The 27,203-nt window shown below is 50.3% G+C and overlaps 1 protein-coding gene across 1 annotated transcript in view; it reads left to right on the forward strand.

Moving 5' to 3' along the window:
* Window positions 1-27,203, forward strand: part of UBE2O (ubiquitin conjugating enzyme E2 O) — a 49,577-nt gene that overhangs the window by 17,460 nt on the left and 4,914 nt on the right. Inside the window, 16 exon segments of the mRNA XM_015295299.4 lie at window positions 5,620-5,679; window positions 9,690-9,800; window positions 10,453-10,550; window positions 12,012-12,075; window positions 13,888-14,031; window positions 14,669-14,778; window positions 15,524-15,674; window positions 16,497-16,999; window positions 19,009-19,163; window positions 19,856-19,968; window positions 20,890-21,015; window positions 22,066-22,155; window positions 24,422-24,707; window positions 24,710-25,078; window positions 26,066-26,202; window positions 26,682-26,885. Coding sequence (XP_015150785.2) covers window positions 5,620-5,679; window positions 9,690-9,800; window positions 10,453-10,550; window positions 12,012-12,075; window positions 13,888-14,031; window positions 14,669-14,778; window positions 15,524-15,674; window positions 16,497-16,999; window positions 19,009-19,163; window positions 19,856-19,968; window positions 20,890-21,015; window positions 22,066-22,155; window positions 24,422-24,707; window positions 24,710-25,078; window positions 26,066-26,202; window positions 26,682-26,885 — 2,721 coding nt within the window.

Raw genomic sequence — 27,203 nt, forward strand, 5'->3', positions numbered from 1 at the left:
GTACGGTTTTGTAAAGCTTTTTGTCCTGGCTGCTCTACCCCTCCTTCAGCTCCCACCTGTGGGTTTCCCATTGCCTCATCCATCCCTTCTGTGATGACCGACAGTGCTGGGCTTCTGCAGGCAGGACAGAGGCATGGGGCTGACAAGCTGAAGGCACTACTGCCCATTCCAAAGCGATTTTCTTTGCAAGCAAAGCAGAAGAGCAGTGGCTCTGTGCAGCTGAGGTCAGTGCCCACCTGCTGTCCCTGTCCTCCCAACCACTTCTGCCAGTGCCATGCTCCCTCTGCTGGGAAATGCTTTCACACTTCCTCCTGTCCCATCCAACAGCAGCCCGATAACCTTCCTGCCTTCTCATCTTCCTTCCTTTGGTTATTGCCCTGTTCTCAGCCTCCCTTTTTGGATCCATGGGCCCATCAGGCCAAGGGAATGTCTTGCAGTGATTTCCAAAATGTCATGTACGTTTGCAGAGCTACAGAAATGATCTGTTGCTGGTACAATAAATAGCGTTTGACATTCTAGGATGAGGGAAATCCAAGTAAAAGATTTATTTTTTGCTGAGAGAGATTTATTATGAAGCCAGATTCCTCTGCTCTGAGCACTGTGTTTACCCACGTTATAATTAAGCTGAACTTTTGCTGCATCGAATGATTTACTCATATATATATATATATATATATTTTTTTTTTTAGTCAAGTTGCTGTTGGAAAATGAAAGCAGAGCCCCTCAGGGAAAGGGAAAGCAGAGCCCCTTGGTGTCCTGCTGCCATAGGACCTGGAGGTGTTTGCTGGGAGTGAGAACGCGTTGCTGTAAGCAAAGGACCTGCAAGAAAGGCTTGGCACTTCCATGGCAGCGTGGGGCTGAGGCTGCTGCTGGCAGCAGGATCCCTATGGGCCACCTGTAGGTGCTGCCTTGTGCTGCTCTGAACACACGTGCTGGCTGCACAGTAAGATTAAACCCAAGGTTTGCTGGTGCTGCTTTAGGGTGGGGTGGGCGATGCATCCCACATCATGCTGAGTGCTGGAGGGTTGGCACGTTCCTGGTGTCGTGAGCAAGAGTTGCAATGTCAGCAGTCTGCAGGTAGTGCTGGAGCAGCACTGATGCCATCTGAGGTTCTGCGAAGCCCTTTCAAGTGTTTCTTTCACATTTAGGGAGCATTTTAGTAACTGTTGCTCTGTCCTTCTGCCCCTGGAGTTAATGATCATCCTGACCTCGTGCAGTGTTTGCACTGCCCGGAGCAGCCTCACCAACACACTGCTGTGCTGTGTGTAGGAAATGAAGGCCCTGTTTGCTGTCCTTCCCTGTCTGAGCAGCGCAGAGGGGAACTGCATGTTCCGAATGACACGCTCGTGGGTTCTGACAGTTAATTCAGCACAGGCCGTGCTGAATGCTTTTTAATCTCTCGGTACAGTTTCTAACTAACTCAATGCTCTCTGCTTTCATGCTCTCTCAACTTCTGCCTGGCAGGGCCACGGGCTGCACACCCTCCTGGGTGGGGTTTGGCAGGGCAGAACTTTGCCCATCGGCACCATTTTGCTCTCGCTGCCATTCAGCCTCATCCCACAGGGGTTGCTGTCAAACCCTCTGCTTTCTGTTTCCTTTGCTCTTTGTGGTCATGCAGCTTTGGTCCTTGGATGCTAGGCTCTCCCTGTGGTCTTTGTTCTACCTCCTTCTCTTTTCCCCCCCCTTCCTTCCCCAGAACAGCTCCTGCCTGGGAGCCTGCAGCTGCTCCAAGTCAGGGTAACCCAAGGCTCATCTTGTGCAGGATTCTCCTCCTGCCTTCCTTCATCCCTCCTCCTGCTTTCTAGACAGCTCATGTGCAGCGCGCTATGATCAGTGTAATAGAAATGTCTTTCAAGAGAGGTGAGCTCTGTATGCAGAGCATGTTTTTCTAAGAGTATTTGGTGCCATGGGTGGTGTTGATGCTGACATCCTCTTTAAAACATCTCAGCTTCAGATCTTTGGGATCTTTGAAACTCTGAGCCTTTGTCATCTAACTCGGTGCGTCCGTGCTGCCTTTGGACAGCTGACTTGCTATTTTGGATACCCTGTTTGGGTTTAAATAAACCCCTTGTGTTGATTGCCTGCTGCTGTTGTAGCCGAAGAGGATTTGGGTGTGCAGAGTATAAAATAAAATATTAAGGACTGAAAACAACAGTGTTCCATGTATAGCACCTCAGCCTGGCTAATGAGGAGACCTCAGGGCAGTGATGGGTCTGAAAGGTGTTTTTTTTCCTATCACCCTTTCTTCTGCTGGGAGAGCTGTCTGTCCCTGTCACAGGACAGGCTTTATGAAGTTGCAAGTAATGCTTTCTTTATCTTTATTTGCAAATCCAGCAGTTACACAAGCTGGGGGAGGAGAGTGCTGGGACGTGAGATGGAGAAACAGCCGAGAAGGAGCTGCAGGTCTGTGCTGGTCAGGGCCTGGAAGCCAGGCTGCTGCTGCTGTGCTGCTCCCCAGCTCTGCTTTGCTCATGGGAAAGCACTTCCATGCTGCACAGAGCCTATGTGGCTGCTGGGGGTCACTGCTGGGGGAGCTCAGCCATCGCATGGCAGCACAGCCAGCCACAGAGCCTTCGTGTCCAGCAGTTGTGCATTCATATCTGTTAGTTAGAAGCGGTTACTGAGGGGGAGGGTGGGTGTATGCTGCTTTTTCTCCTTTATGCTCGTGTGTTTATTCCCACAGTTCTTGTTGTAGGAGATTAAACCTGTGTCTGGCGTAGGAGCTGGGACTGTGCTGGAGATGGGGGCTGTGGGATCACACCAGCACCTTTCCCAGGTTTGATTTTTCGCTGGGCAAACGTTGTAGCTGTCAGAGACAGCAGTGACACAGGGTGAACTCAGTTTAACTTGCTGTTGGCGAGAGCTGTGCTGGATCAGGTGTCATCCTCACAGCCAGGCTGAGCTGGGCAGTGCTGGGAGCTGAGCAGGAGTACAGCAGCACTGCCATGGCTCACCCAGATGGAACATGTGCTCCCAAATCTTTGTGCCTGTGCTTATTGAAGGCACAGACCTGCGGCATGGTCTGCCTTGAGCCAGAGTGGATCGCAGTGGTGAGAGGTCCTGACCATCCCAGTGCCCACGCTGTGCTGTGGAGTTCCCCAGCAAGGCTTGGTCTGCATGGTGCGTGGGGAAATGAGGTCCTCTGAGCATGGCAGGGAGTCCCTGAGCCGTGGGCTGGTGTGTGTGAGAGCAGCAGGCAGTGACTGTGGGAAAGGTGTGCTGATTGTTCAGCCCTCTGATTTCTTACATCAGCAAAAGCTGCTTGAGGCTTCATGATGTAATGCACTTTCCTATCTCCCAGTTTCAAGGGCCAGCAGCTGCCCAGCTTCCCATCAAGTGAGAGTGTTCAGCTGAGAGTAGGAACGTGATTATGTTGGTTCTTGTTCCCTAAGCAAAAACCCAAATGCTCTCTACCACTCCTATGCAATACAGAGTATGGCCAGAATTGGTGGAGCAGCCCGGGTGTTCCTGCTTTGCTGGTGTTGTGCCCCTGAGCTTGGACACTGCTTCAGTGCTGAGTCCTGGGGTGCAGTACTGAGTACAGGGCAGCAATTGAGTGCCAGAACCACTGTGCCTCTTGGAGCTGCTTGTCTTGTGGTGCTTAACCCATGGGCCTGGTATGTGTGTGCTGGCCGTGCCCTTCTGCCTGGGTGAAATGTGTGCGTTGTTATGAGCATCGTGGGCTTTTTGAATGTAGGTAAATGTGGATTCATAAAGATGAGAGGGGAACGCAAGCAGAACATCCCTGGAATGAGAAGTGGCGGTAGAGGGGTGTGGAGGATGCTGAGCTCAGCTCAGTGGTGCTGCTGTGTGCATCTCTGAGCTGAGGGTTCTTGTTTCTGGGGCTATTGGCAAGGCACTTGGCTAGGGCAGAGAACTTGAGCCATGTCAATACTGACTTTCATGGAGGCAAATACAGCAGCTGAGCTGTAAGTCCCTATTTTAAGTGTGCATCCAGTGCTGAGCTCCCTGTGGCTGAGTGCGGAGCCGACCTCCCATGGACGAGGATTGCACCGCAGGGGTAGCATAGGAGGGGAAGAGCGACTGCACTGTTGTGTATGCAGGAACAGCCACTCTGGTGTGATCTGGTTGGGTTTGTTTTGTGCTTTTAATGGTCTTTGCGTGATGCCAGACCTGCAAACTATTTCTGGGCTGGTGTTCTGCCTACTTCTTGGCTTGCTTATCCTAGCAACTGAGGCAGGTGGGTCTGGTGCATGGGGCTGAAAATGGTCGTGCTGCCTTTGCAAACAGTGCCATCGGAGAGCAGCTAAAGTGCAGTCCCCTGCAGAGAAAGCTTGATGCTTTGCTTTTGGAAGAAACTGCGTGGTTCTATCCTTCAGGTGTGGGTGACTGGGAAGGGAATGCTTGCACAGCTTCCTTGATTTACCTGGGATGCTTAATGTACAAATATTGCCCATGCCAGGCAGCGTGAGCTTGGGTAATTCAAGTGTCGTTCAATACAGAACAAAGCAGAACGGCTCAGTGGTGGGTGATGAGTTGGTTCAATCTGGCATTGCACTAATGCTTGTTGAAATGAAGCTGTCATTATGCACTGAGCTTTGCACTAAGAGAACTCTTCAGTTTAAAACCCCCCAAACTGCTGCTCACGGGCGTGCAGTTACCTGAATGCGACTGTTGCTGTGGCTGTGGTTCTGGATGTTAAGGGCTCTCTGTACAGTACTTCAACAAATAATTTTAGAAAGCATTATAAAAATGGATGTCTATCTATGCCCTGGTGGGCTGTGGGAGGCTCTGAACGCTTCCCCAGGCTGAATGTGGGCTGTGGGAGGCTTCAGGTTTCCCTCCCTGCTGCAGCTGAGACTCAGGAGCTGCCCTAAAAGCCTCCCTGGCTGCCCTGCTTCCTGCCTTACCGAAACACGCCATCAGGAAGGCAATAAATGCTCAGGTGCTTCGCTTTGATTCCGGATCCTGCCCTCAGATTATGGATTTATGTCTTAATTTTGCAGTGCGGGCTGTAAGCCAGGGTGTGGGCTAGGATGAGATGCTGACAAAGCACAGCGGGTTTGGGGCCGGGGATCAACCAGCAAAGCGATGCACGTAGCAGGAGCAGGTAGGTGAATGCTGGAAGTGAGATGTGAGGGAGGCTCTGTCCCTGATACACAGCTCATGTGGTGCTTCCCGAAACGCATGGTATGCAGTTAATGTGTTTGCAGAGCTGAGGTTGATGCAAATATGCTCCTGAGCACTGAAATGCAGATGAGAAGTGGCCCTGTTGTGCAGGGGGAAATCTTAACCAAGCAGCCCTGTGTCCTCCCCATTAGTATGCCGAGGACATTATCCCTCATACAGCATTTTTGTCATGCATTAGATGGGAATTGGGTTTTGCTGTTTTAAGCCTATTAATAACACTTAATGAAGCAGCCTGCAAGTAGACTTCAGATGAGCGAAGCAGCTTGCTGAAGGGTCACTGGTGGAAGGACACAGACAGCTTAGCTGGCCAGGAATTGCTGGGTCCATCCAGCACTGTCTCCCCTACCAGCAATGTGTGGGAGTGCTGGAAGCCTCTTCAGTCCAGAGGGATGAGATGCTGTGTATTTGTTTGCTATGTTGAGTGCCAGCACTAAGTCCAGTCTCTCTCTTTTTTTTCTTCCCCTTTAGCTGAAGCTTGAAGATCGCTCTGTGGTCCCTCGAGACGTGGTCAGACATATGAGCTCCAGTGTAAGTGCTCTTTTCCGTGTCCCTTTTTGATCATAACACTGCTGCATGGATTTCTCAGACTTGCCAAATTGCCTGAATGGAACTGAACAGTACTGATTTGAGTGTGCTCTATTTTTAGTGCGTCTAATAGGACTAGCAGCATCCCTTGAAAATGAGATGCTGATAAGGCTGCCTCACTGCTGTTGTGTGTCTGCAAAGGTCTCCTGAGCACAGGCAGCCTGGCAGTGTCAGCTCATGAGACAGACCTGCCCACCTGGGTGTCCTCTCAGTTTCAAGTCAAGCTGCTCTGAGATGTGGGGAGTGCAGACCTGCGGCACATCCCAGCACTGCTGAAGCAAGACACACCCCAAAGCATCTGACACAGCTAGGTTGGCAGAAAACAAGCTGGCTCTTAATCAGCAGCCTGTAATCGTTACCTTGACACTTTACTATTTAAGCCCTAGTCACTCTATGCTAGCTTTACGGCACTTGTGCACATCTGAGTCATGTAGATTTGTTTTCTTGTAGGGCAGACTGGGAGCACTGTCCCAGTATTGATCATCCGATGAGATGGGATCCCTCAGGAGCTTCGCTGGGCTGGCAGCTTGCTGCTGCTGCTCACAGCTAACCCATAGCCCTGAGCCATATGGGCTGCCAGGTGGATGCTCGCATCTTCTCTTGACTTGCTCCCAGCAGTGTGGCTGCCCATGCGGTGTTGAAACAGGCACTGGTTGCTGTGGTTGCACCACATGGTGAGCTGCATGCATGGAGGCCATCCTCTGACCTGGCTGAGTGTTTGAAATAAAGCCTTTTTTGTCCATTAAGGAAAAAAAAAAAAGGTCAACCTGGTCCTTTTGCACAGTATGTTCCAAAGAGAAGAAAGAGGTAGGAAAAAAAACTTGAAGGGTAACTTGAAAAATGCTGAAACAAAGCATTTCCTTAAGAAATTGAATTCTTGTTTGAAGTGGAAATTGTGGATTCGACGTATCTTAGTAAAACTGCAGCTCTATGAAAGCATTTCAATCCAAGACAAGCAACTGCTGGCAGATGGAAATATCAGCTGCTCACAGTGCTGTACCTGGCACAGCTGGACCCTGCTGTGTATCCTCTTGCTCAAAGTGGGATGTTTTGTGTCCTGTCTCCCAATTGTCTGTTTCTAATGCTTTTTTTACCATCCTGAAAGCTTAAAGTCACTTTGAGCCATTCTGTTCTTGGCAAATGTGGACACGCTGCTTTTGTTTGCAATTTCCATACTCATTGGAGCACAAATGGGCTTCTCCAGCACGCTGCACATATGTGGGTAGGTACACTGGTGTGTCCCAGCAGGCGTTCTGCACGCTCCTATTCTCAGTTTGCGTGTTTAGACGTTGGCTTTTACTCGACCATTTCTGCTAGTGGCTGATAACATCATTTCATTGATAGGATGGTGGGTAAACAACTCAATTTCTTTCCTCCCCCCTGTTCAAAAACGTGGCGTGTCTGAAGACGACCTGCGCTTCACCTTCATCTCAAGTATATTTTAAATATCAGTGGTAAATAAGGCAATGGACCCCTTCTGTCCCAAAGAAAAATGTTAGATGTATTGCAAAAAGAAATCCCTACCACGTTTACAATGGGGGAGCTGTGGGTGTCTGCCTGCCCCACACCACTTGGCCTGGCTGGTGCACAATGGGGAACGTGCTCTGTATGCACCGCGCTCCCAGGGCTTGTTTGTAACCTTGGGTGGGAAGGACTCGAAATCCTCTGTTCCTCAAGAGAGGAGCTGACTCAAATTCAGTGCTTCTTGTCTGGCGCTGAGCACGAGGAAGGAATGCCTAATGCATGAAATGAGGTCATTTTCTCTGAATGCAGTTGGGCCCCCATGAGTGTAATCCAGATGGATGCAGAATGGTGGCAGACTCCATTTTTCCAGGTGATGCTCTGGGGGGAAAAGATCAGAAATAGGGCTGCAATCTGTCAGGCAGGCGGATTTGTTGCTTTGGAGGGTGCTGGGTGCTGCTGCCCCTTTAAACTGAGCAGTGGTGGGTGGAGATCTCCTTGTCGGAAGGGAGTATTGAGGGAATGAGTCGGATGGGAGGGACGTGGTGTGGGGTCCTGGAGCTTGCTGAGCTGCTGTGCTCTCAGATGGGAGTCTGATGGGTCTGGGGATGAAACTCTTTTTGCTTTGGGACCGCATTGCTGAGCGCTGCTGCAGCCTCGCAGTGATTCAGCAGAACTTCCCTGCCCGCAGCACTGCCTCTGTGGCGCAGGGCAATGCTTCATGTGACAGCGAGGTAAATAAACCCTGAACAGCAGTTCAGCAGCAGATGAGAGAGGAGAGCCAACATCCAGTGCTCCTGTCACTTCCCAGGCCGCTCACAGCGTTGATCTCTGCTTTTATAACTGTTACATGTAAGTCCGTTCTCACCCGAGAACTTAGCAACTGGAAGGGGACACGAGCTGAGCTAAACCCTCTGCTCCATCCCATGGCCAGGTGGCACCCAGCTGTGTCAGATGGGCTTTGGGGTGCTGATGTATCACTGGTTGCATTTGCTTGCTGCTGATGGCAGGAGGGTCTCTGCCATGGGAAGCCTGATGTGTTGTTTGAGCTGATTTTTGGTGGGGTGAGAGACTTGAATCCCAGAGCAGCAGCAACTTGAGGGTCTTTTATTTCTCTGGCTGCTGGCTAAGCAGTCTGTAGCACAGACTTAACAAACCCTTAACGGCAGAGTGTGAGCAGAGGATGGATGGGCTGTATTTAAGTAGCAGAAGCTGGAGTCAGGGTGAGGGTTGTACTTTGGCAGGTGCCACTTGTGAGCAGGCCTCGCTCATCCCGTGGCCAGAACCTTGCTGGCAGCAGCTGCCTGACTCAGGTGTGGTTCTGGCACAGCCTGCTTGGGTCTCTGCAGAGGTGTGAGTGGGCAGCAGGGCTCTGCAGGGCTCCTCCTGGCACCGTGCAGGCTGCTGGCTGTGCCAGGTTTGGTGCAGCCATTGGCTGCAGCTGAGAGAGTTGGGAAGCAAAGGAAACCTCTCTAGGAGTGGCAGTAATCTGTAGAGCAGCTGGAAGGGATGAAGCCCTGCTGCCCTGAGCTGTGCCAGCCTGGCTTCCCCAGCCCTGCTGATAGACTGGCACAGCTCTGCGAGGACGTGGCATGAGGACCTTGCTGTCTTCATGGCCTTGGGAGCTGTACCCTGCAGGATGCAGGCTGCTGCGATGCCAGGAAGGGGATTGCAGCATGCAAGGTGGAAATGCAGCCAACCTGGGCTGAACAATCTGCACGGGAGCGATTCTGGGCTGCGGGGTGTCTTGGCTCCCAACAGGAGGTGGGATGAGCTGAGCACCAGCAAACTCACGGCCTTCCAGAAGGGCTGCCCAGGGCTCTGGGTGAAAGCCTTGAATAAATATTTGATGTGGCCAAGAGAACAGCGTGCTTATAAGTGGACCGAGTAAACAAATCCACCTCTCACCAAGTGTAAGCCCTTCCAGCATTGCACTCAAGTCCTGCTGGAGCAGTGACCTAAGGACAGCCTTGAAGTTGCTGATAGCAGGGCATTTGTCACACTGTCCCTCAGTCCACTTTTATGGTGGACTGTGGGCTTTAATAAATAAAAGTATGGATCGTCCCAGCTGTCAAGGGCCAGGGCAGCTGCTGTGTCTGACAGTGTTTGGGTTAGCAGCCCGTCCTTGCAGGCTTCTGCCATATGTGTAAGCAGTGGACGTATTGCCAAAGTATCCCCAGAAGGCTCCCGACAGCATGTGCTATTTTCTTTGGGACAAAAAGGATTAAAACTTTGCTAAAAAGTGACAGAGGCAATGACAACCACCGCATAATTGAATCAACTGTAAATTATCTGATGTGAAACCCTGACATCTGAAAGGTGCCAGGTTTTCTTAGTATGGCAGCAGGTGAAGCCCATTCATAACGTCCTGCACAGTCAGGCTTTACATCAGAAGTCACACAGTGCTGTGCACAGATTGTGCATAGAGTGTGTGCATCTGTGTGCAGGGCCTCCTCTTGGTTCTAAACCCTTCTCCTCTTCTGTGTTTCCAGGACAGCCAGTGTGGGACTGTAATTGATGTCAACATAGAGTGTGCTGTGAAGCTGGTAGGAACCAACTGCATCCTGTACCCTGTCAACAGCAAAGACCTGCAACATATCTGGGTGAGAACGCAGCCAAAACAAGCAGTGGAGCCAGGGTTTTGGTGATGGGAAGAATGCTGCTGTGTTCCAAGCAACTTGGGCAAAGGAAGCATCTGTGCAAGATGCATCTGCAGCTTGGTCTTATTTTAAAGCATCCTCCCTGGGAGAAGGTGGAGCATCTCCTCTTCTCCCCATCTGCTCTGTGTTTCTGAGCACACTACTGAGATGAGGCTGACTTGGAAGGAGAGGTTGTCACTAAATTGTGAGAGCTTCTGTATTGAGATTGTCAGGTGACAACACGGTTGGGGCAGCCCCACAGCACTGCTGCAGCAATACTGTTAGTGCTTAAGCAGTGAGCATACGAAGGGCAGTCGAGCACCTTTCTGTTGAACTGAAACATTCCTGGTTCTCCCATTTGTGCGGGTGGGGGATTTTCAGATGCTGAGTGGTACAAGGCTTTATCAACTACAGAAATTCAGGGTTGCTTAAATGAAGAATCCACACCGTGCTCTGACTCTTCAGTGTACCTCAATTGAAGCTTTCAGTAAGGTCTGCAGCTGCTGCCTGAAATCCCCTCTGAGGTCACTATCCAGACTGGCGTGTGAGGATTTGCTTGGTGGTTCCAAGTGCAAGGGCTGATGTTTATAAAGCTTGTTTCCTGTTTTCTTCACAGCCCTTCATGTATGGTGACTACATAGCCTACGACTGCTGGCTGGGCAAGGTGTACGATCTGAAGAACCAAGTCATCCTTAAGCTTTCCAACGGAGCCAGGTACTCTCTTCTGTCGAATGCCCCCTAGCTTTCATAGTCCTGATCTGTTTTAGAAGTAATAGACACAGGCTGAGCTTCTCATTCGTGTGCTCCTCTTAAGTCATCTGCTTGCTTTATCCTTGGATGTGGAGTACGAATACATCTTTTATCTGAAAACGTCACTGCTTACCCTCTAGAAATGTGTTATCTGAAGGATGTTATTTCTGTCAGTCCCAGCAGATCAGCCCTCCAGAACTTAAATATGTTGGTTTTTAAAACTGCACTTCTGCCCTGGAAAAAATGGTTGTTTTGACATATCATGATTCCAGACTTCTCAGCAGGAGAGCGTGCCTCCTCTCACAGGCAGGGGGAGGATTCTTACCTTCAAGCATCTGCAGGGATGTGGAAGCTTGCAGGCTGGTGCTTTCTCTTAACGATGACAAAGCAGCCCAAGATTGAACTTGAATCATTATGGTCAGTGCTGCTTTATCTGCACTGTTATTTACAACAGCGTTAGGAATGTTTTTAATGAAGATGTCATCTATAGCCACACCTCCTGAGAGAGACTTAACCAGAAGCATTGCAAGAGATTTCTTGTTACCTTAATGTGTAGCTCTGCAGAGCCACCAAATGATTTGAATTCTGCTCCTTGTGCATGGCAGACAGGAACATGTGAATTGGTGCCCTCTGAACTCCGTGCTGTTACTGAGGCCTGTCTGGTCTTAGTGATGCAGAGGAAGGAAGGAGGCAGTGGAGGGCCGGGAGGCACACAGACATGGCAGCTGGGAAACAGCCCATCTGTCGTGTAAATTGGATGGTAATGATGTAAAAAAAATAAAGAGGGGAAAAAACAGCTCTGCATTCAGCTTTTTTTCTAAGATAAGGGAGCTTTGCAGAAGCTATAAAAGACGACTGGTGGATGCTTCTGTGATTTTCTCGACTGTTTGAGGTTTTGGTTAACCCAGACTGAAAGGCTCTTACACATCTGTTAAACTGGGAGTGAAAAATAGCTGCACTTCTCTATCTGCACTGCCTGCAGTTACTGGCGGAACTTAAAGCCTTGCTTGGTTTCTGTTAGCAACTCATGCGTAGCTGTGTCAAATGAGGTAACTGTTTGTGAAATCTTTATAATGAACCATTTGAAATCCCACCAGAACTTGGTCTGGACATAAAACCATCACTGGAGCAAGCGTACCCAAACTGCCTTTAGTTTCCTGCACCGGTGTGGATAACAAATGAGGCCATTGCAGCAGACTAATCTTGATGAGTACCTCGCATATTACTTACTTTCCTTATTATTCACTTGCTGAATGGAGCCTTTGAATACCAGGCAGTGTTTTTTACAACTCGGCTGTAGCCAGTTCTGCTCTGGACCATAAAGGCTCAGCAGTATGCATACGGACAGAGCCACTCAGGCAGCAGCAGTTAATCTGGTGCTGTTTGGCTCTGGAAATGTGACCGTGTCTCTTGTCTGCTCTCCAGGTGTTCAATGAGCACAGAAGATGGAGCCAAGCTGTATGACGTCTGTCCTCACGTCAGTGACTCGGTGAGCTGCTGGTTCTCCTGAGAGCCTCTTTGGTCAACTTTAACTCGTAAGCTTTTTGCTTAGGAGGGAGAGGGGGAAGGCAAAACCACAGTTATTTATAGATGCTGAAAGTGAACTGATGCGTTACACCTGAAAAGCAGTTAGCTGGATCTGCTCTTAAGTAAGACGTAACAAGATGTAGCTTAAAGGTATCCCTGCCTATGGCAGAGGGATTGAAACTAGATGATCTTAAAGGTCCCTTCCAACCCAAACCATTCTAGGATCACTAACAAGCAGGTTTTCAGCAGATATTACGTCTAGTATATCCCACCGTGTGCTTTGCAAACGAGTTGCACAGTATTCAGTCAGATGGCTGATGTCAGGGCAGTTCACTGTCTGCTTGGTACATCTGTATGTGCTTGAAAAGGCTCTCACTCCATTTAATACCTTCACATGTAAAGCTTTCTTCTGGAAAAGGGCGTGTTGTGTAAAAGGTGTTCTGCTGGAAGCATGTTTCTAGATGGTGTAGAATACCCTCTTGCTGTTGTTGTCTATTGTATTCTGTGAATGGAGAGCTGCCATCGTGCTGGAGTTTTCCATATCGGGGTGGGGAAGGTTCTGCTGACACTTCAGCTGTGTGCTGATGGAATCTCAACTTCCTCACCTTCCAAAGCAGGCAGCAGCTTGCTTCTCCTTCCAAATGGCATCAGCAGGGCCTCGCTGTGTTCCCGGCAGCTTTATTTGGAGTTGGCTGAGAGAATGGCATGTAATTCATAAAAACTAAAGTGCAGTCAGCCCTCATCCTTCCCGGCCTTCAAAGCATAGATCTAAAACTGCGTTTCTGTTCCTCTGTTTCATGAGGAGCAAATGGAATGTAGCTGCAATAGGATGCGCTGCTGTGGTTTTCTTGTTCTGCACAGAAAAGGTGTGGTCTGTTGCTAGACTTTCTCTGGTATTTTAGTCTCTGCTATTTTGGGTTGCACAGCATTATTGTGCTTGCTAAATCTGTGCTGAAGCAGCATCCAAATTCTGGGCACTTGAGATCTTTTTGGAGTCAGGCTGCCTTCGGAATACATGGAGTCCTATAGGGGCTCACAGATCTGTCTTGAACTTGAGTCATCTCCAGTGTTACCCTTGATCCCGTGCTCAGAATTGCAGTGTTAGGCACACGCCTGATCTGGATCTCATTACCCTGCTCTTATCCTTTCTGACAAATTACAAGGCTTGCTACATTTTTGTGCTCTGTATTCGATCTACTCCAAACCGTTCTGTCCGCCCCCACGTCCTGAATCTTGGCTCATCAAATGGCTCTAAATATCAGTGGAAAAGATTTCTAGGAAATAATTGTTTGCTTTACAGCCCCGTTGTGTTTTCATAGGATTGTTGTGTTGACTAATCCACCCAAGGCAGGAAGAACGCTCACAAAGTTAGGTTGACAGATGGAGGAGTGAAGGCAGGGATCCCCTGGCTGGCTGATAGCTGCAGGAGCTTGAACTGCAGCATGGAAAAGAGATCAGGTGTCCCTGCCCAGGACTGTGGCCTCTGTGGCTGCCTTGTTACTGAGAACATAGGTGTGAAATCCGTACCTTTTGTTTCTTGCAAATACCTTTGCTTCTCCCCTACTGAGTCATAATCCTGTATGAATGTGTGATAGAGCAGGTTGCTATAGAAACTGCTGGGTTGGCTTAGGGAATGAGCTTTAGGAGATGGGCAACTTGCTAGTGAGACTTTTTCCTTTATATTAGTCTTGCTGATCACGAACAAGGGAAGGGAAAGGCTGCAATCTTAAAACTTCCATCCTTTATGCTGTTTTTTCCTCCCTTTCCCTTGCAGGGTCTCTTCTTTGACGATTCATATGGCTTTTATCCTGGGCAAGTCCTCATCGGGCCTTCTAAAGTCTTCTCCAGTGTGCAATGGCTCTCGGGTGTGAAGCCTGTTCTGAGCACAAAAAGCAAGTTCCGAGTGGTGGTGGAAGAGGTAAGAACTGCCAAGCTGACACAGGGCCACTTTCTGCACACAGCAGCTCCCTGGCTGGCAGCTTGGAGCAGAGTCAGCTTGCCATGGTAACCTCCCAGGAGCAAATGCACCGTGGTTCTGTTCTGAAGTGACAAATTTCTCACTGTGGGCTGACAGGACTTTTGGGCATGGTTTGGCTTTTCCTCCCAAGGGTCCCTGCTGGCACCTTGTAAGGTGACCATGTGCCAGTGCACTCAGAGGCTTGTAGGGCTGATCATTAGGGTAGTAGAAGCACCTCTTCCATTGAAAGTTAATGTTGCGTGCTATCCAAAAAGGGAGAAATGTTGCTGACTCTTTGCTGAAAGAGGGAGCAGCTCCAAGTCCATTAGTGTGTCTTTGTGACATTGAACTACCGAGTTGTATGAACTGTAGCTTCCTTCCAAAGCCAGGTGCCATCTTCCTTGAAGTTAAAAGCTGTAGGAGCACTCAGTGTTGCCCACAGCCATGCTACGGAGAAGCTGAAGTGGTTCTGGATATAGGGAAGCTACACTTTGCCATCTTAAATGACAAGAGCTGCTTTCCTTTTCTTAAGTTTTCAGATCCAAGACACGGATTTGGGAAAGCTGAAAAATGAAACCCCTGTCTCTTTACGTTGCAGGTACAGGTGGTAGAACTAAAGGTTACTTGGATCACTAAAAGCTTCTGTCCTGGAGGTACTGACAGTGTGAGTCCTCCACCGTCGATCATCAGCCAGGAGAACCTGTCGAGGTGAGAGCAGTTGAAAACCTTTTGCACTGTCAGGATCTGCACATCGTGGTGACGTGCCTGCAGCTGATTAGACACAGGCCTGCTTTTTTTTCCCCTCCTTGTTATATGCCCATATTCCAAAACTTCAGAAGAGTGAAGGAATAACTACAGATCCTAACGTCCTCTCCAAACGCTTTCCAGTCAACAAGTGCATACCCTTGTCCTTCAGTTTGTGCCTGAAATAGGCTTCACCTGTTAACTGTGTGTGCAGTAGGGAAACAAGGTGTCCTGCTCTGGACCCACGCTGGTGCTGAGAGAGCATTTGGTGCCCTCTGCAGGCTGCAGCTGCAAAAACGAGCCGGACAAAATTCAGTATGAAAAGTCAGATGAGTAACAGTGCAACAAAGCATGGTCCTTTGTGGAGCTCACGGGGAAGCTGGAGGAGAGTAGCTCTCAGATGGCAGCAAAAAACACTGCCAACCTGAAATGCATCTTGGCAGCTGTCTCTGGGAAGTAGAACTACAGGGAGAGGAGTTACTGGTGTTCCACGCGATCGCTTTGTGTCCCTAGGCAGTCCTTTGTGAGACTCCCCACTCCTCCTTTGCAGCTGTGTGCCTGGGGAGGGCTTGTTGTGGTCTTAGCTTCTACCACCCCAGAGGAAGTGCTGTTGTCATGAGGGCATGCCAGCCTTGTGAAGGCCCTGGTTGCAGCTAGGTTCTGTTATTGCTTTTTTGCTTTGCTCATGGCTCTCCTTTCATCCTACCAGGGTAAAGCGGCTGGGGTGCTTTGACCATGCCCAGAGGCAGCTTGGAGAAAGGTGCCTCTATGTGTTCCCAGACAAAGTGGAGCCTGCAAAAATCACCTGTGAATGCCCAGAGAGGAACTGTGTCCTGGGTGAAGGATCAGTTGCCAAAAAGGTGAACTTAGGGGGTAAAGGGAGGGAAGTGTGACTTCTCTGACCGTTTCTGATTGCTGCGGTTTTTAAGGCATAAATCTTCTTGATAGTCGTGTGGTCCAAAATGTGACTCCTGGAGTGATTGTAAAGAGTAATGGCTTCTTGATGCCAGCAGCGAAGTCACCTTGTGCAGCAGTCCGACTGCACTGGGAGAGGCATGCAGCTAATCCACAAGAACGTGAACAGGACACTGAACACAGGGGTGTCACCTTGCAGGGGCAGAGCAGTGCTCTGACAGCCCGGACGTATGCTAACAAAAACATGCACCTATCCTCACGCTTCTCCTGGAGCCAAACTATTCGGTTCAGTCCTTGCTGCAGTGATACTGAGGAGTGTCTGCTTCCTAGGCCAAATGAGTCATGCTGTGACTTTACACGTTGGCTGTAGAGCAGTGGTGTTCCTAGAATAACAGGATATCAGCAGCGTGGATGGTGACCTCCCTGCGCAGCTGCGTCTGTTGCATAGATTAACTTGTGCAACCTGTTGTGACCTTCCAAAACAAGAAAGTTCAGAGCTTGCTTAAAATAGCTTGAAAGAGCAAAGCTGACTTGCAATGGGCTAGTCTGCTGCTGGTGTTTGCTTCTAAGTAGAGCAGTGATGAAATGGCTGTAATGTTATCGCTGGCGTGACTCTTGCTAGTTTGCACATTTCACCACACCAGAGTATTGTGCAGAGACCCCTGGAGTGCTGTATTCCTCTGTGTACAGAGTTGACCATTCCTGGGTTGTCTGTCGGTCTGCTGTGTACATAAGCACGTTGTTTGACCCAGATCTGCTTTCTGCAGGTGAGGAGACTGCTGAAGAAGCAGATAGTGAAGATCATGTCGTGCTCCCCAGAGTCTCAGGGTACCACTGAAGCCCCGGACAAAGAGCCTGCTCCAGCTGCTGACCAAAAGGCAGAAGACCTTAAGCCTGGCTCAAAGTGTGAACTGGAGGACTCTTCCAACGGTGCACCGAGCGCGGGGGAGAGGAAGGAGGAGCAGCCTGAAGAAACAGGGAAGGACAAAGGGGGAGCAGCAGTGAGACAGCAGCAACCTCCCTTTCTGCTGAAAGATGAGGGATCGGCTGATTACAGGCTGCAGTCCATGGAGCAGGATGCTGATGATGAGGCAGCAGATGACACGGATGACACGAGCTCTGTCACCTCCTCCGCCAGCTCCACCGCCTCATCCCAGAGCGGCAGCGGCACCGGCCGCAAGAAGAGCATCCCTCTTTCCATCAAAAACTTGAAGCGGAAGCACAAGAAGAAGAAGACCAAGATCTCGAGAGAATTTAAGCCAGGAGACAGGTGAGTTGGGTTACCAAACAGAGGTAGAGTTGCTAAAAAATCCCTTTCAGATGTAAACCACCTCCTCAGCATGGGTGGAGGATGGCGGTGTGCCTCACGCTGGGACACTGCTCGTTAGTAACCAGGAGTGGTTACCTTGTGATGAGTGTGCAGTGGCCCGTGTGAAATCAGCTTGATCTCAGTCCAGCTTCTGATGAAACTGTGGCCACGTGACGTGACACCGATGCTGGTCCAGCTCAGCTGTGCCTCAGGGCATCGACGGAATAGCTGTGCTGCGCCCGGCTCTGCGTGCAGAGCAGGAGGTGAATAAAGATCACACGGCTTAGATGTGACACTAATTGGGTACCTGGGTGGTGGTTCTGCAGAGAGGCCGAGGACAAAGCACGGCAGTGTGACTGGACAGCTCATCCTCACAGAGCTCAGTGCTGGCAGGGCTACGTACTGCAGTGGGCTCTGCTGTGTCCTCATCCTGCTCTGCAATGGGTATCAGCAGCTTTTGCCAAACTGTTTTGCTTTTTTTCTTTAATGGACAAAATGCACTGCTTGAAAGCCTCAGAGGAATTGATTTCAGTAGCCTGGGGGAGGGAGGATTGCATCTATCAGCCCACTTCCAGAAATAACTGCATCTCTTAGCATTTTTCTGTCTCTTTCTGAACTTGGGAACGTTCAAACTATTTTCAGAGGAAGCAAGGACACCTGGCAGCTGGGTAACCTGTCTTGCTGGTTTTCCTGGACTGACTTGTATAAAAATGCTGCATCAGAACTAAACTAATGCAAGTAACATGTGACAGTCCTTCCAAGAAAGTGACACTGGGATTTAAGGGACCCAGTAGTCTGAGAATGCCTTGGACTTTGTTCACATTTTGTTTGGCTATTTTAGCTTTGCTGTTCTTCTTACTCCTTGAAGGTATTGGAGAAGCTGTGTTTGAAGGTCACAAACCTCAGCAGAACACTATTGGAATGGAAGCAAAAATGGGAACAGAGGATAGCATTCCTGGGAAAGCTGTGGACTCATTCTCAGCTCGCTCACACATCCTGCTGAGTGCCTCCTCTTTGCTAAAGGCTTCACTAGGGAAAGCTTAGCTGGGAGAGATCCCCATGGCTATTCTGACTCCACACAGGGAAACTCAGACCTGACATTGAGGCGCTTTGCAGCAATGACTGTGTCTCCAAGTACAAGAAATGCAGGCTTTTTTGGCTAGGGTTTCATCTCTGTGCTTATACTTCACAGGGCACACGTGGCAGCTCCTCATGGCTCAGTGTGAGTGGTCTTTGCTGTCTGAATATTCAGATGAAGCGCTGGTGGGTGCACTGCCAAGCACTGCTGAGAGCTGCAGAGCAGATGGGTCACTCACCAGATCCGATGTGTCAGCTCAGGGCCACCTCTACCTGCAGGGTCCCAGCACAGCACGCTGCTTTACCATCCTTTTGAGACCTCCTGCAGCTCTCTGGGCAGCACGTGGACCCCTGAGAATGCAAACTGATATTATTTCCACTTAAAAATATTTCTCTGTTGACATTTTATAAAAAGAGGGCTGGGGGGGAGGAGGGGTTGGCACAGCCTGTTGTGTCTTCTTCACAGTTTGACTTGAAACCAACATAAATGCAGCACTTGTGTTGTGTCTGCAAGGCCCGGCCAGCAAAATAAAGGCTGTGCTTAACATGAGCACAGGATTGGAAAGGCAAGTTGTGTGAAGTCAGGCAGGACGGAGTGCAGGCAACCTGGGCAGACTCTGCTGATGAGACCTCCACCTTCCTCATGCCTCCTGCAGCACAGAATGCATCCAAGCTGTCACGCTCTGTGCTGGAGTACCAGCATCTGCTTCGTGGCTGCATGCTTGGGATTCGTTTTTGAGCTGCAGGCAGATGTGTTTGGACAGCTGGGAAGGAGAGTTCTCTTTTAAACAAAATGTCCACGTGCTTTACTCATATCATTGTGTTTCCTCGTTCTGGGAGGGCTGAGATAGATGCTGAAGTTCCCTCTGGTAACTCACTGACTGTGTTTGCAGGGTTGCAGTGGAGGTGGTGACCACGATGACTTCAGCTGACGTGATGTGGCAGGATGGCACCGTGGAGACCAACATTCGTTCCAACGAGCTGATTCCAGTCCATCATCTGGACAACAATGAATTCTGCCCCGGGGATTTCGTGGTGGACAAAAGAGGTACCGAGTGTCAAAAACATGCTCTCCTCGGGGAGCAAGCATGCTTTTAATGGCAAAGTGTTCTTCCTTCTGGATCCCTGAGTGCGTGTTGCAGCCCATTTTATAGTAGCTGTTAGAAATGGTCAGGTGAAGTTAACATAAAAGCCTCACCAGGGACAGGCAGTGGTTCAGGTGACTTGACGTTTGTCAGCACACAGCCACTGTTTAAATACCAAGGTTGAACTGTGACAGGCAAGCTGTGGAAGGAATAAATACCGAGGAACAAAGCCAGGGTGCTCAGTGTTCTGTAGAGGTTGCCTGTCTTCTCCTTGAAAGTGAGGATGGCTCTGAGGTGTGTCCCAAAACCAGGGGAGAAATGAACAACTCGTGCTGCTTTCCTTGAAGGACCTGCCTGTTGTGAGCCTCAGCTTTTCCAGGAAGGAGTCTGGTTACCTCTGTGCTGGATAAAAGGGTTCCCAAAGTGCTCATGCTGTCCAATGCACCATCATCTTGTTTCACCATCAAGTCATACCCTATTAAAATGCAGCTCCTTAGCTGAGGACAGTTTCGACTGTTTAGGAAGAACTGTTTTTCCTAATGCCATCCACAGATGGAAGGTTTCAGCTGAGAGCCAAGGTGCTGACAGCCTCAGCTGCGTGCAGGACCTGTGCTCTTCCACTGAACCTGCCTCTTTTTTTTTATGTGACCAAAAGCTCAGAGCTCCCAGGACCCCGGTGTGTATGGAGTCGTGCAGTCTGGTGACCATATCGGCCGTACCTGTGTGGTGAAGTGGTTCAAGCTAAAATCCAGTGGAGATGATGTGGAGGTAAGTGCAGGAGCCACGCAATAATGAGATTCCTAAAGATCAACCTGGCAGTCTGATCTGCAATGGAGCTGGTCCTTGGGGCTGGGAACAGTCAAGTGCTTTTGGGCCTGGAAGTAGTCACATACAGTTGACCTCCCATACAGTTGACCTCCCATACAGTTGACCTCCCATACAGTTGACCTCCCATACAGTTGACCTCCCATACAGTTGACCTCCCATACAGTTGACCTCCCATACAGTTGACCTCCCATACAGTTGACCTCCCATACAGTTGACCTCCCATACAGTTGACCTCAGTGTCAGAGTTTCTCCCCACGATGCCTTTACCAGTTGGTGGAAAGAGAGGCCCCATAGCTTGTTATCCTGCTCTGTGGGGGGGTTGTAGAAACGCTGTTTCACAGATTCTTGGTGGGCTAGGAACAAAACACGATGCTTGTCTGGGGAAGCGTTCCACTTTACTGCTCGTTTCTCATTACTTGGGAGCTCCTAGCGCTTCTCCAATAAATAAAAGGAAAGATACCTTCCATCGGTTGGTGGGCTTTTTATCCAACACTTCCTGTTGCCTCAGATCGTTTCTAAAGTAAATGCTCTTCTTTGGGCCCCACTGAACTGCCTTGAGAAATCTGGATGCTCACAAGGGAATGGAACAACCTTGTGATTGCAGTGCCGTGGAACCTGAGGTGAAGGTGAGGGTGAGCAGAGAAGAGAGATACCACCCCTTTCCTTTCATTATAGCTCTTTGATTGATGTGCTGCAGGGTGAGGTGACAGAAGGGACGCGAGCAGTTCCTTCCTGCAGTCTGTTAAGGCAACAGAAAAGTGACAAGATGGAACACAAAGTAGTTCAGCTGTTGGAGGTACGCTGGGAAGATGAGCGCAGCATCCCAGGGCTGACGTGTCTGCATTTTTATCTCCAATGCAGCTGATAGGGGAGGAAGAGGATGTGAGTGTGTACGACATTGCTGACCACCCAGACTTTCGCTTCCGCACCACTGACATTGTGATTCGCATCGGCAATTCGGATGGAGCCACAGCTAACGAAGACGAGGTCGGTTCTCAGTGCCATTACGTGCCCGTGGTGTCACCCGGCGTTAGTGTTGGAGCATGTGAAAAGAGTCAGTGGGAGAGCCATGGCCTGGTGGGGCCTGAGGCTCTGTGTGGGCATCCTAACTCCCTAGCTTGCTGGATTTGTGTTGCTGTATCCCCTGCTGTCGTGACAAACGGATCAGATCTCCAGGGCTGGTGGAAATACTGTGTTGAAATGCTTTGACTGGGTTGATGGAGGTTATAGCAGAACAAGAACAAAGTTGAGACGAGGCTTAAGGGTTGCTTAGGATTTGAGTAACCTCTTAACGTGTGAACGTTCTGTGGATTCCTGTGCAAGGGTGAAGGTGAGTTTGTTGTGTAACCAATTTCAGTCGCGCACAGAAGAGTGGGATTCTGGTTTTTAGGTTGCTATATACATATATATGTTAATTTGGATCATGGAGTTGATCTGGGGGGAAAGGGAGAGCACCCAATTCTGCAGAGAACAGAGTTTGCTAGGAAGCAGATTTCCTTATTTTGCCTGGAAGACCTCCAGCCATTGAGACAGCCGCCCTAAAAAAGGATGGCTGGTGTAGGGTGGCTCTCGCTGCGGTTCTTGTTTCAGCAGCACGAAACACATCCACGCTTGCTCGGCTGACCCAGATAACCTCCTTCCAGTGCCACTTAATGAGCACGCTCTGGGCCAGCTGCAGCATGTCTGTATGTGTCTGTGAGCTCTGGAAAAGCTGCTGCCAGCCTTCCTGGGGGGGCCAAGTGCAGGGCCTGGCTGCTGGCACCCCACTAGAGGGCAGCCTGCTCCAGGGGATGGTCGTGTCCCCTTTGTGGCTGATACCCCAGTGGTGCTGCCCTCAGGAACACCACAGCCCCAGGACTGCTGTTATTTCTGCTTAGCTGGCTCTGCAGCCAAGCTGCAAGCGTTGCTTTGGGAAGGTCCAGGTTTGCAGGTCACCATGGGGGGGGTGGAGGGGCACCTGTTTCTCAAAAGCTTCCAGCTCTGCACTGAAGTGCCTGGGAAAGAGATGGAACTGACAAGCTGCCCTTGTTTCCACAGCCTTCGGTCGGACAGGTGGCTCGCGTGGATGTCAGCAGTAAAGTGGAGGTGGTGTGGGCTGATAACTCCAAGACGATCATTCTGCCTCAGGTGAGGTGCTGTTCCCAACCTGTGGCAGCTCTGCAAGTCCTGGTGTCAAATGCAGGCTGCAAAGGAAGTCGGACTGTGAGGGAATCCTGCTCTATGTATTATTGCCTCCCCATGCCAGTGGGGCTTCCCACTTCTGGTAGCACACAGAAATCCTCACTTATTTTTAGGATGACTGATCAGTTAATTAGTCAGCACGGCTTTTGAATATAGGGAATATGACGCTGTCAGGAAATTGGAGGCAGACTGCTGGTTCTTTGACACACACTGTGCTGCCTGTTCGTGTCTCTGACCACAGCCCTCAGCACCTGCTGCTTTGCACAGTGGGTTGCAGAGCTCAGCGATCACCAGCTTTAACCTGAGCCCAGATTCACTGTGTTGCACAACTGAAGCACAGCTGAAAAACGATTGCTGCTTCTGTCTGGCTTGTGAAACAGTGCTGTAGTGTTTTGCCTTAAGAAGCTCCCCCAGAAGCTGGATGAGAGCCACAAACTGTGACCTTACTTACATAAGGGTCAGACCCAAACGTCTTCCCGAGGCAGGGAGGGAGGAGTTGAGAGCAGACTTCATAAATGTGGAGCCATATTGCCAATCCGTGTAGCCCCATTCATTTGTCCTCTGCCTTGTTCTATTTTAAGGCTTATGATGTACGGCCTTGTAATCGTGTTCACTATTCCACATGGTTCCATCCCATGTCATTTCTCTTTGTTGCTTCAAATTAAGGCAGACAGCCTGAAGAGAAGAGCAGGTTCGCTTCTGTAGGGTCCCATCTCCAGCAGCATGACAGTGAACAACATTGCTTCTGCGAGGAGAAAGTACTGGATCAAGATTCCATTTTAAACCGAGCATCTCTGCATTAATTACAGTAGAATAGTCAATGCCTGCACTATGGCCGTGGACTAGAGCGTTACAAAGCAGGCTGCTGTCTCCCTTCCCCCTGTTGTCACATGTGCTTGGATGCCAGGCACAGTCAGAGGTCTGCTGTGTGCTCCACAAAGGGCTGCAGTGCTGGGGCTCCAGCAGCTCCTGCTGTGTCACGCCAGTCCCTTCCATTCTGCTTGTGTGCGTAATTGTGGGAGTTGGGGAAATGTCAGGAGTGAATTATCAGTTAGTAAAGCTGTGATTTATCAATGCCTGCCCGTGTGCCAGAGACGAGCTGTCTGAGTGCTTTTTCTCAGCTCTAAAAATAAAGATGGCATAACTGGCTACCTTTCCATCTCAGATTTGGATTAGCTTTAAGGGCGGTGCGTTTTGATGGCTTTTCCTGCCTGCAGTCACTTGGGTTAAACCCAACCAACCCCCACTGGCTGCCTGTCTCTGGGTGGCACAGAACTGGCTGAGCAGGGCTGGTTCAGCTCGAGGCTTTGACAAGAGAACCGAGTGTCTGTGTGCTTTAGCCTCTGGGATCATGTCTTGCAAGATTGAGAGGGCTCTTGGGCCATCATTCGAGCGTCAGAAGCAGGGTTGTTCTTGGTCTTCTGCTCCTGTGATGGAGTCGAGTGCATCTCTGAGCCTCTGCAGAGAACCTCACGAGAGATGTGGTGTGTGCAGAAGCATGATTAGAGGAGATAAGGCCAAATGGAGCCTGGATGGGTTCTGCTTTCGGTACTGAAGGGGAAGAGAACGTTTTACGTAAGGGCTTATTCAGCAACTTGAGTTAAGCTTTATTGTCCCGGCTGAATTTTAAGCAGTAGTCACATACAGCAGCTAAAGCAGCCCAGCAGAGCTCTGACAGCAAGTAGTGTGTGCCACAGAAGAAGAAATCTGGTGTGTGAATTTTTTTTTGCTGGTTCCAGCATTGTCTGTGTGGAAGGACAGTGTGTGGAGGCAGCCAAAGCAGCATTCTGTGCCAGCACAGCTAGAAATACAAGCTCCACTCGTAATAGCCAGCATCTTCTGACCTAGCTCTGTGTTCAGAGCCCCTGGGGCGTTCGGGTAGCTGGTTGGCACTAACGTGCACCTGTTGGTGGCTCTGTCCCAGCCCCTGGGAGGGTTGCAGCCCACCTAGACCTGCCCCAGCCTCCCCCCAGTGCCCTACTGTGACAGGTGGAGGATGGGGCTCTGCTGTTTCAGTCTGTGTGGGTCACCCATTACCATGTTATTTGGGTCACCCTGGGTAGATAGAAAGGGTTGGAACAGCCTCACAAAGGGAGGCAGCTGACAGCTCCCCTTCCACGGGGGAGATCCGACTTGTCTACGTTTAATAACAATTAAAACTGCACTTCAGCCTTAAGCACTCAGTGGCTTTTCTAACTCTGCTCTCCTTTAGCACTTATACAACATTGAGTCGGAGATCGAGGAGTCGGACTATGACTCTGTCGACGGCAGCACCAGTGGGGCATCCTCTGAGTGGGAGGATGAAAGCGACAGCTGGGAGACAGACAACGGCCTCATGGAAGACGACCACCCGAGGATTGAGGAGTTGGAGCCCGAGGAGCCGGCAGCAGAGGAGGTGAAAAAAGTGGAGGAACAAGTCCAGGGAGCTGTGGCTATGGCAGTAGCAGATCTTGCTGCAGAGAAAGCTGGCAAGGACGGAGCCCCGAAGAGCTTCAGGGAACTAAAGAAGCCATCAAGATCTTGGAAAGCCTGAAGAATATGACTGTGGAGCAGCTGCTGACTGGCTCTCCCACCTCCCCAACTGTGGAGCTGGAAAAACCCACTCGGGAGAAGAAATTCTTGGACGATATTAAAAAGCTGCAGGAAAATCTCAAGAAAACCTTGGATAACGTGGCGATTGCAGAAGAGGAAAAGATGGAAGCCATGGTGGAGACAGAGAAGAAAGAGGAAAAAGCAGAGGCACAGACACCGGTGAGGTCGGAGTGGCCCAGCGAGACACCAGTGCTGTGCCAGCAGAGTGGGGGCAAACCTGGAGTCACCTTCACCAGTGCCAAGGGAGAGGTGTTCTCTGTGCTGGAGTGTGCTCCAGGTGAGTGCACCAGGGCAGGCTGCTGGGAAGGCTCTGTGCTGCCGTGTTTCTTTTCCTGCAAAGTATTTGCACCTTGGCCTCTAGGGTTGGGTATCCTCTGTTATGTTTCTCGTCGCTGGTGAAGTGGGGAGGAGAAATTAAGATGGCTTTGGTAGAGCAGTTCATTCTGGGAGCTAAACTTGGCTTCCAGGTGGCATCTCGAGGCACTGAACTGCTTCCCAAGCCATAAAATGGACTTCCCTTTCTTCCCCATTGGAAATGAACTTTGGAGGGCTGCGTAGATGAGTCAGTTCAAAGCGATGGGGTTTGTGCAGGCTTCTCTCGTAGGGGTGGATTGGTTGAGGAGCAGAGCAGGAACAGCTGGTGCTCCTGTGCTGGGTGTCCTTGGTTGGGTGAGCGTCCTTGTTAACGTTCATCTGCCAAAAATAAAGAGAGAGAGCATCTGGTTGTGTGGAGCACAGGTGACAGCAGAGCCCCAGCTGCTCGGCCAGCCCACCAGCAAAGCCAGAGCTGGGGAGGAGAGGTGGCCAAGCTGTTCTGAGCCTGCAGGTGTGTGCAAATAAAAGCAGGGAGCTGCACTCAGATTTCTGCAGGCAGGAGGTCATTGCTTTGGTGTGGTGCTGTCCCAGCAGTGTGACAAGGCCCTCTGCAAGACCAAGAGAACAGGAGATACAGGTTGTGGCTGCTGTACCATGTGGGGAAAAAGCAAATAATCTCTGGGCTGTCTCCTGGCTCGGCACCAAAGTAAGCTGAATTGCCCTGGGCTGATGTGTGAGCTGGGATGTATTGAAAAGCTCTAGGGCTTCCTGTCTTTATTGCAGGAGTTGGGGTTCTCCGGGACGATGTTTGTGTAGCTTCTCCTGCTGATGTCCCCTATCTCTTTTCATCCAAATGATACACTTAATGCATGGCTGGATCTGCCTCCATAAGGAGCTGGTGGTGGTTTCCAAGGCAGGCTTTAATTCTGCTCTCTTCCTTGACTCACAGATAGCCATGCCTTCAAGAAAATGGAGTTCCAGCCCCCAGAAGCAAAGAAGTTCTTTAGCACTGTGCGGAAGGAGATGGCCCTGCTGGCCACCTCCCTGCCAGATGGCATCATGGTTAAAACCTTTGAGGATCGAATGGCAAGTGTTTGCTCTCCAATTTCTGTGTGTTAGAACTGGGCTCAAAGTCCAGCTGGCTTGGAACACCCTGCTTAGCCTCAATCCCTTACATTAGAGCCACAGGAATGTGAGCAGCATGTGAAATTGTAATTACCACGAATGGGTTGCTTTTGCATTCCCTCAGTGGGGGGTGGCAAACAGCACAGAGATTCTCATGGCAGGAAATCCATTTAGGGTTCTTTGCCCACTGGCACGCCTGTCCCACTGAGCAGGGCAGGCAGTGGAGGGTGTGTGAGCAGTGGGCATTGCTGGTTGTCCTCTCGAGCCTCGATTCAGCCCCAGAGGCACTGCAGGGCCATAGCAGAAGCACGGCTTCTAAGGAGAAGGTGCCCCGAGGTGTGTTAAGGAGCTGCAGGTCTGCAGCGAGGGCTGATAGAGGGATAAAAGGGCTGGGATCAAACACGGCTGTGCCTGGTGGCTTATATCACCTTTCTCCACAGGACCTCTTCTCAGCACTTATAAAAGGGCCCACACGCACACCCTATGAGGACGGGCTCTTTCTCTTTGACATCCAGCTCCCCAACATCTACCCTGCTGTGCCGCCTCTCTTTCGCTACCTCTCCCAGTGCAGCGGGAGGCTGAATCCCAACCTGTATGACAATGGCAAAGTGTGTGTCAGCCTCCTGGGGACGTGGATAGGCAAGGTAATGCTTCCTTCTACCCGTCCATAGGTCACAGTGGTTGTGCCAGGCCGCTGCTGGAACGAGGCACTTCCATCCAGGCCAGGAGTCCTGGGTGACGTCTGGTGTGTGGTGCTTAAACTTGGTGGTGGCTCAATAGATGTCCTATCAATCCACCTCCAGACAGCTGTGTTGGGGTTGGAACTGATGTGGTGTGTAGTTGCACACCATTCCGGGCAGACAGCCTGGCCAGGCAGCGTGCTGGGCTGACAAAAAGCAAGGAAGATGACTTGGTGTTGCAGGGGCACCGGCACATCTCGTGCTTGTTGAGTCAGTCCCTTG

Source organism: Gallus gallus, chromosome 18 (genome assembly GCF_016699485.2).
Source record: "Gallus gallus isolate bGalGal1 chromosome 18, bGalGal1.mat.broiler.GRCg7b, whole genome shotgun sequence".
Lineage (NCBI taxonomy): Eukaryota > Metazoa > Chordata > Aves > Galliformes > Phasianidae > Gallus > Gallus gallus.